Genomic DNA, 12,745 nt, shown 5'->3' with positions numbered 1-12,745 from the left:
CTGGGTCGTGTGTGTGTGTGTGTGTGTGTGTGTGTGTTTAAAATTCTCAACATGATCTCAGAAATAGCAAATTCAAGCTACATCTCCCCCTTTATGTAATCAAAATTTCTTTTTAAAAATTCTCTTTATTTGGGCTTAAGTGGGGCAGTGTTTTCATTTGTCTGAGTTATTGTTCATTTATGTGTTTATTTTTTATTTGTTGTATGCATATATTTTGTACAGTTGTCGAAGTATTTAATCATTTACACAAAGCCTTTACACACACACCTGACACAACTTATTGTCAGCACATATATAACACACTACCATAGACACCATCCTATACATGTTTCACACACATAAAAACCTAGAGGCGGTTGGTCATTTTTCCATTTTTATATGTGCCAGGTGTTTGCAAAAAAAAAAATCCCTCCCCTATTTATATTCAAAAGGGACGCTGATGGCGCTGTGGGTAAAACCTCAGCGCCTAGGACTTGCCGATCGCATGGTCGGCGGTTCAAATCCCCGCGGCGGGGTGCGCTCCCGCTGCTCGGTCCCAGCGCCTGCCAACCTAGCAGTTTGAAAGCACCCCCGGGTGCAAGTAGATAAATAGGGACCGCTTACTAGCGGGAAGGTAAACGGCGTTCCGTGTGCTGCGCTGGCTCGCCAGATGCAGCTTGTCACGCTGGCCACGTGACCCGGAAGTGTCTGCGGACAGCACTGGCCCCCGGCCTCTTAAGTGAGATGGGCGCACAACCCTAGAGTCTGTCAAGACTGGCCCGTACGGGCAGGGGTACCTTTACCTTTACCTTTATTTATATTCAAAATATTTTATTCTAAAAAGTACTTGTGTCTCAACTCGGCAGTGTGTCAAGTGGATGTTTATTTTAATACTGCTGAACTGCTTTACTTGGTGCCATCAACGTTTGCTTCATTTTATTTAAATTATTTGTGCAAGTTGACCAAACATTTAAATTGTAATGCAACAACACCTTAAGCCACCACTTCACATTTTGCTTAAGCAGAATCCTAGACATGTCAATACTCTTCCTTGTAGTGACCATTATTACTCAAAGTTCTCCCAGTTACCCAAAGGTAGTTTACCCCTCAAAGAGCTATAAATCTCCAGCGTCTAAGCGACAGTTCCCAGTATTATTTGGGGGGAAATAAATCTATTACCTATGTGCTTTAAATATATGGCACGCATAGAGCTTTCTCAACGTATATTTCTTTACAGGCGCTCATTTTTTCCTCAGCAATGTATTGTCATTTCCGTTTGTCGTGCCCCACAGCTGTGTAATCCGTTTTCCCTTATTGGTTTATTATTATTCATTTTACATGAAAACCAATTTTTTTTTAAAAAAATGTGTTTACTCCCAAGTAATCTTGGCATATTACGAATATATTCTACGGCTACCGTGAGCCTTCTTCGTTCTACTTATGTGCGTTCAAGGTGAGAGGAGAATAAATATATACAGTATACAGTACAGTACAGTATTCTGAGGTGAGGAGGAAGACGGGAGGGGGAGGGGAGGAGGAGCGCGCGCACGCGCACGCGGTCTCGACAGCCCACGTGCACAGCCACCCGTCGGGCCCGAGCACGTTCCAGAGAGAGAGAGAAAGAGCGTGAGCGCAACGGACGGCTGCGAGGGGGAGAGGGAGGGGCCGCCTGTGCCGCCCCGTTCTGCGTGGAACGCACGTAATTTAAAGCCGGGTCGAGTCGGCAAAGCAAGCGAAAGGCGAGCAAAAGCGAGGCAGGTAATCAAGGGGCGGGGCTGCGGTGTGCTTCGCGGCGGGGAGGGGAGAGGGAGAGAAAAGGGGCGGGGCGGCTGTGTCGGAAGAGCGGAAGTAACCGGGTGGCTTGTGTGTTTGGGGGGGGGGGGAATGAAAGGAACGACACATTCAGGAGGGGAGGGGGGAATGGAACGAAAGCCAGGCGCGCCCCTGGTCAGCGCGTGCGCTCTCGCTGTCTGAGGCGGAGCCCGGATGGAACTCGCTCTCGCGTGCGCTGCCGCCTGCTTCACCTCATTGGCCAAGGGGGGGGGGGAACGAGGGAGCGCGTGGTTGCTGTGACGTTGAGGCGTCAGTTGGGGAGGGGGGAGTATAAAAGGTTGTGGGGAGGAAGAGAAGGTTGATTTCGAAGGGCCTGACAAGACCTGTGTCTTGATGGAGTCTGGTGATGGAGGGGGGGGGGAATTTACCCCCCCCACCACACAGACACACCTTTTGTTGTTCTTGATTTATTTTTTCCATAGAGTGTACACCTTACACCAGGCTTCCTCAACCTCAGCCCTCCAGATGTTTTGAGACTACAATTCCCATCATCCCTGACCACTGGTCCTGCTAGCTAGGGATCATGGGAGTTGTAGGCCAAAAACATCTGGAGGAGGTTGAGGAAACCTGCCTTATACCATGCTGCCTCCCCTTCCCACTAGCCACATGCTTCAGCTGCTCATTGATAGAACTGCTGTTAAAATCAAATTTGATTTTTGTTCCATCTTATGTTCAGTGTTAACACCTGTGACCCTCCAGATGTCTTATCTATTATTTATAAAAACACACACACAGAGAGAGAGAGTTTACAACAATGGAATATAAAAATACAGTAAAAGCGATATAAAAAGTTAAAATCAGACATTGATTATTGTGGAAAGATGTATTCGTAATTGCCTGCATGGGCCTGGCGGAATGGAAAAGATTTCAACAGGCTTTTGGAGGTTCATTTTATTTTATCGACTTCATAAAATGTATATACTGCTTGATTGCAGAAAAACCTCAAAGCGTTTTACAAAAAGGATAAAATAAAATTACTACTAAATATTTAGAGCCATCATTTAAAACATAGATTAGGTTTAAACTACAATGTAATAGATATAAATTAAAATTTCTACAGTTATACACAATCTAAATGAGAATGTATTCAGCAGCCATAGAAAAGGATGGGTGAAAGAGCCTGTTTGATATCAATTGGCAGGGAGTTCCAAAGTGTCGGTGTTGCCACACTAGACAATCATGTTCTTACAGAAGTGGTGTGGGCATTATGTAAAAATAGCAGTTCTGCCAATTGAAGTGGTCAGGTGGGCACAAGTTGAAACAGAAGGCAACTGCTGAATCTCTGTTTGCAGAGTTTTCCACAATACTGGACCAATGGTGCTGACGGCTCTTTTTCTTCTTGACGGCATTTCCAGGCAGAGCTGGGTATATCCCCTGCCTGAAACCCTGGAATGCTACTGCCAGTCAGTGTGGACAGTATTGAGCTAGATGGCCCAATGGTCTGACTCAGTATAAGGCATCTTCCTGTATTCCTATATTTTTCTTCCAGGGGCCTACAAACGGGCACACATCTTTATTTTTCTTTTTTCAGGGGTTGAGCGTCACTGGAAAGCTTAATTCAATGAGAGATTGTAGTCTTTAAGTGAAGTTCAGGTGCCCAAGGGAGGAACATGGAGCGTCTGACATCGTTCAGCAGTAAGTAGAGTCACTCAAAGGTTGCTGATAGTGCTTGCAATGTGAATCCCCAACTTTCATAAATAGGTAGTGCTAGGTGAAAGATACCACCTGATCTGGCGAGATCATAAGTGAATGTGGAATGATATGTGGCTATGCAACTTACTTCTGTTTCTCATGTTCCGAGAACATGTTCCTTATTGTAGCCAAAATGGCCCCAGCCACATTCAAGGGGGAGGTAGTAGCAGCCTTGGGAAACCCCAAGGTTTACAGAGGAAACCCAGAAATCCATATAAAATCCATTTCCTGGCATTCCATCTCAACTAGTGCAGGCAAGGGGAACCTTTGGCCCTCCAGATGTTATTAAACTACTACTCCCATCATCCCATGCCACTGGCTGTGCTTGCTGTGGGTGATGGGAGCTGTAGTTCAGCAGTGTCTGGGCAGCCAAATGTTTCCTGCACCTGCGTAGAATGGGGTTGAACAGATATGAACCAACTTGAGTTTTGATGGCTGGCGTCACTAGGGATATGTAGTAGTTTCAGTGTCCACCCTACTAGTGTCTGTTGGCACAAAAACACCCTGGCCTACGCAGAAGGTCCCAGATTCAAAACACAGCGTCGCCAGAAAGGGTTGGGGAAATGTTCTGATCTGAAATTGAGTTAGATGGACCAATGGTCTGATTCAGTATAGGGCAGTTTCCTATCTATCTTTTTCTTTTTAATTTTTTTTCTCAATAAAAAAATCACAATTACACGCCTTTCAAACAAATACATCCGGTACAATAACATATTTCACTTCCCTCCCCCCTTTTGTGGTTTCTTTTCTGATTTAAATTTTTAACACTGCATTTTCCAGTTTGCTCCGTTTTTAAGTTATTCTTCCATTTCTCTTGATAATAATTTTAACTGCTTGATTTAAGTTAACCCTACTAATGAACTTGCTTGCATACTGGGATTTTTCAAATATTCCACAAACTTTCCCCACCGTGTCCTATTTACCTTAACATGTAGATGTATTACTGTGTCAGTTTCTCCGCCGACAACAAGTGAAGGAGTTTGCTTTGCAAAATGGCGCCCAAGCTTTATTACGTATTGGTCTTGTTGGCTTTACAGATGACCCTTTTGACAAGCCGCCATGCCGAGGGTGTTCCTCTTACCTCGCAGAACCTTACATAAAGTGTGCAGAGTGCGGCCCACCTCCCTTCTTGCTGTGCTTGCAGGTAAACTTACATTTACAAGGAGAGAAATGAAGGAGGGTTGAGTTACCAAGCCTGTTGTGTTCTCCCAGGATGCTGAAAGCCAAGTAGCCAGATCACCAGGAAGCAGACTAGGGCATATCAATAAGACAAGAGCTCCCAGCTCTTGCTGCTGCTTTTTCTTTTTCTTTTGTATAGCTGGCAGTGGCTCACATAGGGGGTCACCAACGTGGATCCCGAGGCACCAGTGTGCCTGCCATTATCTCCTGCGGTGCTCTGAAAGGTCTCCGAAAACATTTCTTCAGAAATCAACAATACCTGAGAAACTGTTTGTGCTTCCTGATCAGTCCCTGTTCGTACCAGCTCAGCCTCTCCTATGCTGAAGTTAGCATGCCTCCATAGCATGCCTCCATAGCAGCCATTTTCTGTCTCCCATGGCACTCTCTCATAATTACAAATCTGCCCACTAGCCTAAAATGGCTGCTGACTCCTGGGCTAACAACTCCAAGCTGCGCCAAAGTCTTGTTGGAAGTCATCTGCAAACAGATTGCTATTCTTTGTTGTAAAGCAGTCTTCTTGCCAACGTGAGCCTGTGAATTATAGTCAATGGTGTTATATGCTGGAGTCAGCCCCTTTTCAGTGTGTTTAACAGTTTATTTATTGCATAGCACCAATAAAAGGAAACTGTTTGTTAGAAAGGTTCCAGGAAATAACTATAGGGAAGGGATGTTTTGTTTCTGATCGAGGCATCCCAGTGTCCTTTTCATTTTACCTCTTTATAGTCAGTATAAAGTCCCTGTTTCCCATCTACAGAAAGAAGGAAGAAAAGTAACCTAGTGGCAAACTCCTTTGTTTTGCAGTGCTTCACGATAGGATTTGAGTACAAGAAACACCAGAGCGACCACACCTATGAAATAGTGGTAAATGCACCTTTCTGATTACCTTGCTTTTTCTTCTCGTTGTCAGTCTCTGGGGGACACATCTTGATCAGGCATCCCCAACCTTTGGCCCTCCAGATGTTTTGGACTACAATTCCCATCATCCCTGACCACTCGTCCTGTTAGCTAGGGATCATGGGAGTTGTAGGTCAAAAACATGTGGAGGGCCGCAGGTTGGGGATGCCTGAACTTGATAGAACGGGGGTTTGAGGTCAGAAGCCAGTGGTAGTTGTGGCGATGCCAGATTTGCGCACACAAGCACATAGGATGCACAGTCCCCCTCCTCAGCCAATGCTTGCAGATCAGCCCTTTGATATTGCCTCCTTTCAGCTCTTCTAATGATCACTCTGGCAACCAGAGAGGGGGCAATTTGCATCCTCATCAGGGGGCTGGCTTGGCCTTAAATGACTGCCCACCCCAGCATTGTGTCTAATTAAAAGAAGAAGAAGATGTTTCCAAAATGAGTGGGGTCTTGGGGATGGAGAGCAGAAAAATTTGCTTGGAAGGCCCAATCTAGTCCCGCCTAGGCGAGGTTTTAGCCGCTTTGCATTAGAAGATTCATTAGACCAGGGGTAGCCAGTGTAGTGCTCTCTTGATGACTGTGAACGACAACTCCCAATTCCCTTCAGCCAGCATGCCAAATGGTCAGGGATGGTGGGAGTTGTAGTCTAGCAAGGGGGGGGGGGAAGGGCACTTCATTGGCTACCTCTACCCTAGATATTACTTTGTAGAACAATAATGTTTTTCCTCGTGTACTGAATTAACCAGAAAACACTTTAGTTAAATTGTTATGTCACGAAGAACAGTTACATTTTCTGTTCCATTGAAACTCCTAAAACAGGTTTCCCATTGAACAGTGGTTGTTTTTCTGGGGGGGTAGTGGAGTGTGTTTTGTTTGTGTTTTAATCTGTCATGCCCATGTTACTTCTGGAATTATAGCCACAGAGAAGTAAACGAAGAGGTCTTCGTTGTGTTCTGTAATACCACTTTCAGGAGCTAACCGTAATTATAGCTTGTGAGATATTTGCATTACATGATAATAACTTGAAATTCCTGCGGCGTGCTGTTGGAGCTTTTAAACTGTCATTCCAGAAGCAGCAGCCTGATCTCTTGTTCCCCAGGTACTGGAATAATTTGTTTTCGTACATGTAGACCTAAGGAAATGTACTACTCAGCAATGGACATTTGCAGCCCCACATACCAGATTTGAATGGTGCCTCTGGAGGAAGTCACTGAGTTATGAACACCATTTACGAACATAAGATAGCCTGCCGGATCAGGCCAAGCTACATTTTTGAGCATCCTTAACAAACTGCAGTTCCTGGAATTCTTTGGGGAAAGCCGTGTGCTTTAAATGTATCTTATGCATGTGATCTGTATTAATAAGAGAGTATGTTGTGGTTAAGGGATGTGGGTAGCGCTGTGGGTTAAACCACAGAGCCTAGGGCTTGCCGATCAGAAGGTCGGCGGTTCGAATCCCTGCGACGGGGTGAGCTCCCGCTGCTCGGTCCCTGCTCCTGCCAACCTAGCAGTTCGAAAGCACATCAAAGTGCAAGTAGATAAATAGGTACCACTCTGGCGGGAAGATAAACGGCATTTCCATGTGCTGCTCTGATTCGCCAGAAGCGGCTTAGTCATGCTGGCCACATGACCCGGAAGCTGTATGCCAGCTCCCTTGGCCAATAAAGCGAGATGAGCGCCGCAACCCAAGAGTTGGCCACGACTGGACCTAATGGTCAGGGGTCCCTTTACCTTTTTATGTTGTGGTTATATTCTGATGTCAACACAGATCAGTCATCCAGTGAAGCTGAATGTTGGAAGATGCAGGACAGATAAAAGAAAGCATTTATTCACACAGTGCATGCTGTATTGGCCCGAATATAAGCCACACTTTTTTCCAAATTCTGATTGTGAAAAATTAAAGTGCGGCTTATATTAATGACCTTATGCCGCTGGCAAAGTGGTACGGCTCCCCCAACCCACAGGAGCGCAGGGCAACAGTGCGCAGCCCACCCGCCACTCCCAAGCCTCCCCTACACCGGCTGGGGGAAGGGGGGAAGGCCGCCGGCAAAGCGGTGCGGCTCCCCCCAGAAAGCAGCACAGGGCAATGGCGCTCGTCCCATCCATGTCTCCCAAGTCTCCCTGAAGCCACCAAATATTAAAGGTGCAGCTTATTTGCGGTCGTGGCTTATATTCGGGCCAAGACGGTAGTTAAACTTCAGGTCTCCCTCTCACAGGAGACATTGATGCCCACCATCTTGGATAGCCTTATCCTCCCATGAATTTGTCTGATCCTCTTTTAATGCTATCAATGGCTACTAGCAGTGATTGCTGTGTTCCACCTCCACAGTCAGAAGCCTTATGCCTCATAGTACCAAGAACAAGAAAATGCTCTTGTGTTTGGGGAAGAGTGCTGTTGCACCCGGGTCCTGCTTGTGGGTTTCCGACACGCATCAGGCTGGCCACTGTGAGAAAAGGATACTGGACTAGATGGGACACTGGCCTGATCCTGCAGGCTCTTCTTGTGTTCTTAGGCAACTTTAAAAAACCAAACCAAACCAAGAGGGTGTGCATTCATCTCTACTTGGCCCACTGGATTCAAAAAATAAAAGAAAAAAGTCGCAAAATGTGCAGAAGCTGTGAGTTGCCCCAAATCCAGGATGGTGTAGCCACCCTGCCCTTCTCAATGGCACTCCTGCAAAAGTGGATGTGGTATGTGGCACCCACAGCACATGATCAGATCTCCAGTAACAAACAGGGGAAGTCTCACCACCTATGCAATCCAGTGAATATACATGGGGAAGTGGCTGAATCTGGCAAAAAAAGTACAGTATTCCACCCCTGCTGTGGTAATGGTGTCTCTTCCACCCCCACTTTGAAGGGACAGGGATGTACTGCACAGTATTTCTGTTCCACAACTGGAATTCATTCTCCTGAAGACCCCCAGCACCAGGAGCAAAATTACAAGACCATTTTTATTTGGGCTGAGTTTGGTTGTCACCAGGAGACGGGGATTCCTGAGCTGTGTTGACGGCCAGAGCTCAATCGGTTGCAAGTTGGGGCTTTAGTGTACCATTTGTATATATGTGTTCTAACGTGTTGTTCCTCGTCTTGATTTTTGGTGACAAGGCAAGTTCAAAATGCCACTAAAGGCTGTGATGGGTGGGATTTAAGCTACTGAACACCATGCTCAGAATCGCAGCCAAAATTAGTTCCGTTCCTTGTTTCCCCATATCGCCAGACATCCAACTTCCCCGTCCTTGATCCGACTTGGACAGCTCAAGAAGAAATGGCCCTCTTAGAAGCTGTGATGGATTGTGGCTTTGGAAACTGGTGAGAGTTTTATGCCTGATTAAACATTGAGATCTGTCCCGCTTTGGTGGGTACTGCAAACCAGACAGAGCAATCCTCCTTCTGATTGATGCATAACCAGAACTATTCCCCCTCCTCTCTCTCTTATAGGCAGGATGTAGCAAATCAGATGAACACAAAGACGAAAGAGGAGTGTGAAAAACATTACATGAAGCATTTCATCAACAACCCCCTCTTTGCATCCACGCTATTAAATCTGAAGCAAGCGGAAGAGAATCAACACAGTGACACAGCCATCCCGTTTTATTGTAAGAGACCATGGCAGGGACAGAGGCAGCATTTCACATTCCTAGATTAGCCAGTGTGGTGCCCTTCAGGGGCTGTTAGGACTACAACTCCCATCAGCCCTAGCCAGCACGATCAGTACAGTCGTACCTCAGCTCCCAAACACCTTGGGAGTCACACGTTCTGGCTCCCGAATGATCGAAAACTGGGAGTGAATGTTCCAGTTTGCGAACGTTCTTTTGGAAGCCAAACATCCGACGGGGCTTCCGTGACTTTTGATTGGCTGCAGGAGCTTCCTGCATCCAATAGAAGCCATGCTTTGGAAGTCAAACATTTCAGAAGTTGAAGAGACTTCTGGAATGGATTTTGTTCGACTTCCAAGGTATGACTGACTACAGTCATGACTCCAGATGACTGGAGATGCAGACCTCTGTGTTAGCTACCCATGCCTTATTCTGTGTCTAAAGATGGGCCTTCAGGGACATGAATCAGTGACAGGTACAGTTAGGCACTACAGAAATTCATAACAAGTTATTAACTTAAGAACTTTAAAAAAAAAAGCTAACAAATGCGCTTCCTTCCCCCTGCATGCTATTCACACCATTTTTTCCTCCTTTGCTTTGAGAGGAGGGGAGGTGCAAATAAATTTTTTTTAATTGGCCCGACTACTAAAACATGCTTTCCACCCCCTCCCAGCTGCTGAAGATCCTCCGCGGCCTACCTTTGATTCCTTGCTCTCCAGGGATATGGCTGGATACATGCCAGCAAGAGCAGACTTCATTGAGGTAGGAACTCATTCGGTGTGGCTCTTTGCCTTTCTTGCTGGAAACAAATAGGATGAATGTCGTTATGGCTGGGATAGCTCAGTTGGTAAAGCATGAGAGCGTGCTGGGTTCGAGCCCCACGTTGAGCAAATGTTTCCTGCATTGCAGGAGGTGGGATTAGATGACCCTTGTGGTCCCTTTCCAACTCTGCGATTCTGTTTGTTATTTTCCTGATTCATCTTCCCCCCCGCCCCTTTGTTTTCGTAAACCACGCCGAGAGCCAATTCATGAAATTGGGGCAGGGAGGTGGCTGAATGAATGAATGAAATGAGAGCCTTCTTGTCCCTGCATGTGATACTTCTCAGTACCACTTGCAATGTATTTCTCAGGTCATATTTTGGAGCTTATAGTGGGATTTTCGGCTTGTGGTGGTGATTCAGAGCAGGGTTGGGGAACCAAGGGCCACATTCTTTTCTGACAAACCTCCCAAGGGCCACATAGTGGGCGAGGCCTGAGGCAAAGGTGGACAGAGCAAGGAATACATTTATTTATTTTTTACTTTTGTGCAGTAGGCTATTTTCTACTCACCCTCACCCTCCCCTCTCTACGACAAGCAGGAGGCATGTTCAGAGTTGAAGGCGCATCCCAGTCAGGGAAATACACTTGGGGTGCAAAATAGGAGCAGTGAGAGGTGTGAATCGGGGGATAAGGGGTGTGGCTTGTGGCGAGTTCCAAGGGCCAGATAGGCATGGAGGGCCACACTTGGCCCCTGGGTCTGCTGTTCCCCACCCCTAGTTCAGAGGCTTGGATTTGGTGGCACTGAGCACTTAATAAACAAGCATAGGATGCAATACCGCTTGGAACCCGCTGGGGGAGCAGCAAGATTGACTAAATGCACAGTCTGTGCAGCAGAGATGCTCGCAACTGGAGAAGAGTCGCTGCAAATCGTCTGCTGCTATTGTTGTTATTGTTAGAAGCTGATGAATTGGCATCAAGTTCCTGCTAAATTCATATCAGGATCTGGAAGTGGGGGTATCAACAAGCAACATTTTTTGCTTTGTCTTATTTTATTCCCTACCCTCCTACACCAAACCAGAGCACACAGCTGTGCAGGAGTCTGGTTCCAAGTCTTCAAGGCAGCAGAGTGACCCAAATCGCCAAGGACAACCCCAGGAATTGTGAGAAGAACTGCTGGTGGTGTGGTCCATTTGCTGCCTTGAAGACTTTGGGAATGAAGGGGTTGTTGCAAAGCTCTTTTGTCATTTTTGCTATCTCTGCCTTTGCATTAAATCGATGGTTCTTGAGACCTTAAAAAAAAAATCCACAAATTTCTTTTTTAAAAAAACAAACAAATGCTTTTGTTTATTTTCAGAGTATTAAATGCAAACCACAGCAAAATATCAACTTAAAGATGTCTAAAACAAGGCAGGGCAAATAAAGGAGTAACTGTACAAAGTCACAACACCCTATCTTAAATCCTGACATCCATATTTCTCTGGATGGTGCAGGAAGAGATTGCTGCATGTCAAAATCCGGAACATGAAATAAATTCCCACTAAACTGCATAGAAGTGTTCAGGGCCCTCCTTTCCCTCGGAAACCTGTAATTTAAGTGTTATTTTTTCCTGCGGCAATCAAATTCCGTACGTTTTTATACCACAGGGAAATGTTCAAGTTCTGTTATGCTTTCTGTTGTTGAACAGTGGAAATCCTAGCTTCTGCCAGCATCTGTGTCAATAGTTGTTGTTTTTTCCTCCCACAGGAATTTGACAACTATGCTGAATGGGATTTAAGGGATATAGACTTTGTGGAGGATGACTCGGAACTTTTACACGGTGTGTTTTGCATTGTGAAGCTATAAGAGGAAATGTGGGGTATCTCCACTCAGAGATTGGAAGCAACAAGGGATGGTTTAGTGGTTCTCCAGTTGCTTTAGTGGTGCAGTGACAAAACTGCTAGCACATTTGCAAAGCTAAGCAGGGTCCAGTGTGGTTTCAAATTGGATGGGGGACCATTTGTGGAGATTCCTGCATTGAGGGGAATTAGGCTCGCTGACTCTTGGGGTCCCTTCCAACTCTACAATTCTATGATTCTACATGGTAATGTTTTTTACTGTGTTGATTTGCTGAATATTCCCCCCCCCACACACACACACATGTATGCTCGCATACACACAAACAGAGCAGCTTTGCAGGGGACATCACTCCCTTGACCTCCTGGCAGCTGAGTGCCTGTCGTTTACCAGGAAAGAGTGGGTGAGGCAGCAGTGAGGCCAGCATGGAGCAAATGCAGCAGCAGGAGCTCTGGATTGGCTCTGCTGAAGTGTTTGCACTACCCCTACCTTCCTGCCACCTCACCCCTCTCCCTCCTGATAAGCAGTAGTGGCTCAGCTGTCAGGAGCTCAGGGGAGGACCACTACCGCCCCAGAGCCACACTGTTTGCTACTGCAAAATTTCAGCCTCGGTTACGATTCTTGATTTTTTGGGGGACCCATGCTTGGATCCCTGAAACACTGGTATTTTATGTGCTATCTGGCTTTTAGCAAGATGCAGGAATGTTAACCCTTCTTCACATGCACATCCTGCCGCATGGGAGCCACCTCAGTGGGGCAAGGTCCCACAACGCAGGGGCACATTATACATTTCAACATTTTTGTGCCGCCTCTCAGAGCAAGCCCTCCTAAGACAGCTCCCAGCTATATATTCGTCACACGTTTTACCCTAAAACAATAAGGATCACCACACACACACACACACACACACAGTTCATAGGAAGAGCTTGCTGGGTCATGTATAAGGCCCCTCTTCTCACAATGGCTGGCAA

The 12,745-nt window shown here is 46.2% G+C and overlaps 1 protein-coding gene across 4 annotated transcripts in view; it reads left to right on the top strand.

Annotated features, from left to right (window-relative positions):
* The first annotated feature begins 1,544 nt into the window (after window positions 1–1,544).
* TADA2A (transcriptional adaptor 2A) overlaps window positions 1,545–12,745 on the top strand; it is a 33,522-nt gene continuing 22,321 nt past the window's right edge. Inside the window, exons 1-8 of one of the 4 annotated variants that reach the window (XM_077919365.1) lie at window positions 1,545–1,733; window positions 3,344–3,447; window positions 4,542–4,648; window positions 5,485–5,544; window positions 8,804–8,895; window positions 9,025–9,182; window positions 9,856–9,944; window positions 11,685–11,757. In XM_077919365.1, the coding sequence (XP_077775491.1) occupies window positions 3,423–3,447; window positions 4,542–4,648; window positions 5,485–5,544; window positions 8,804–8,895; window positions 9,025–9,182; window positions 9,856–9,944; window positions 11,685–11,757 (604 nt within the window). In that variant the 5' untranslated portion in view covers window positions 1,545–1,733; window positions 3,344–3,422. Of the gene's footprint in view, window positions 1,738–3,343; window positions 3,449–4,533; window positions 4,649–5,484; window positions 5,545–8,803; window positions 8,896–9,024; window positions 9,183–9,855; window positions 9,945–11,684; window positions 11,758–12,745 lie in introns of all 4 variants that reach the window. The other 3 variants (XM_077919364.1, XM_077919363.1, XM_028707638.2) reach the window with 3 other exon arrangements.

The sequence above is a fragment of the Podarcis muralis genome, chromosome 15 (genome assembly GCF_964188315.1).
Source record: "Podarcis muralis chromosome 15, rPodMur119.hap1.1, whole genome shotgun sequence".
NCBI classification, from domain to species: Eukaryota; Metazoa; Chordata; class Lepidosauria; order Squamata; family Lacertidae; genus Podarcis; species Podarcis muralis.
The sequence above is the reverse complement of the archived record's forward strand: the minus strand, read 5'-3'. Positions and strand labels throughout refer to the sequence as shown.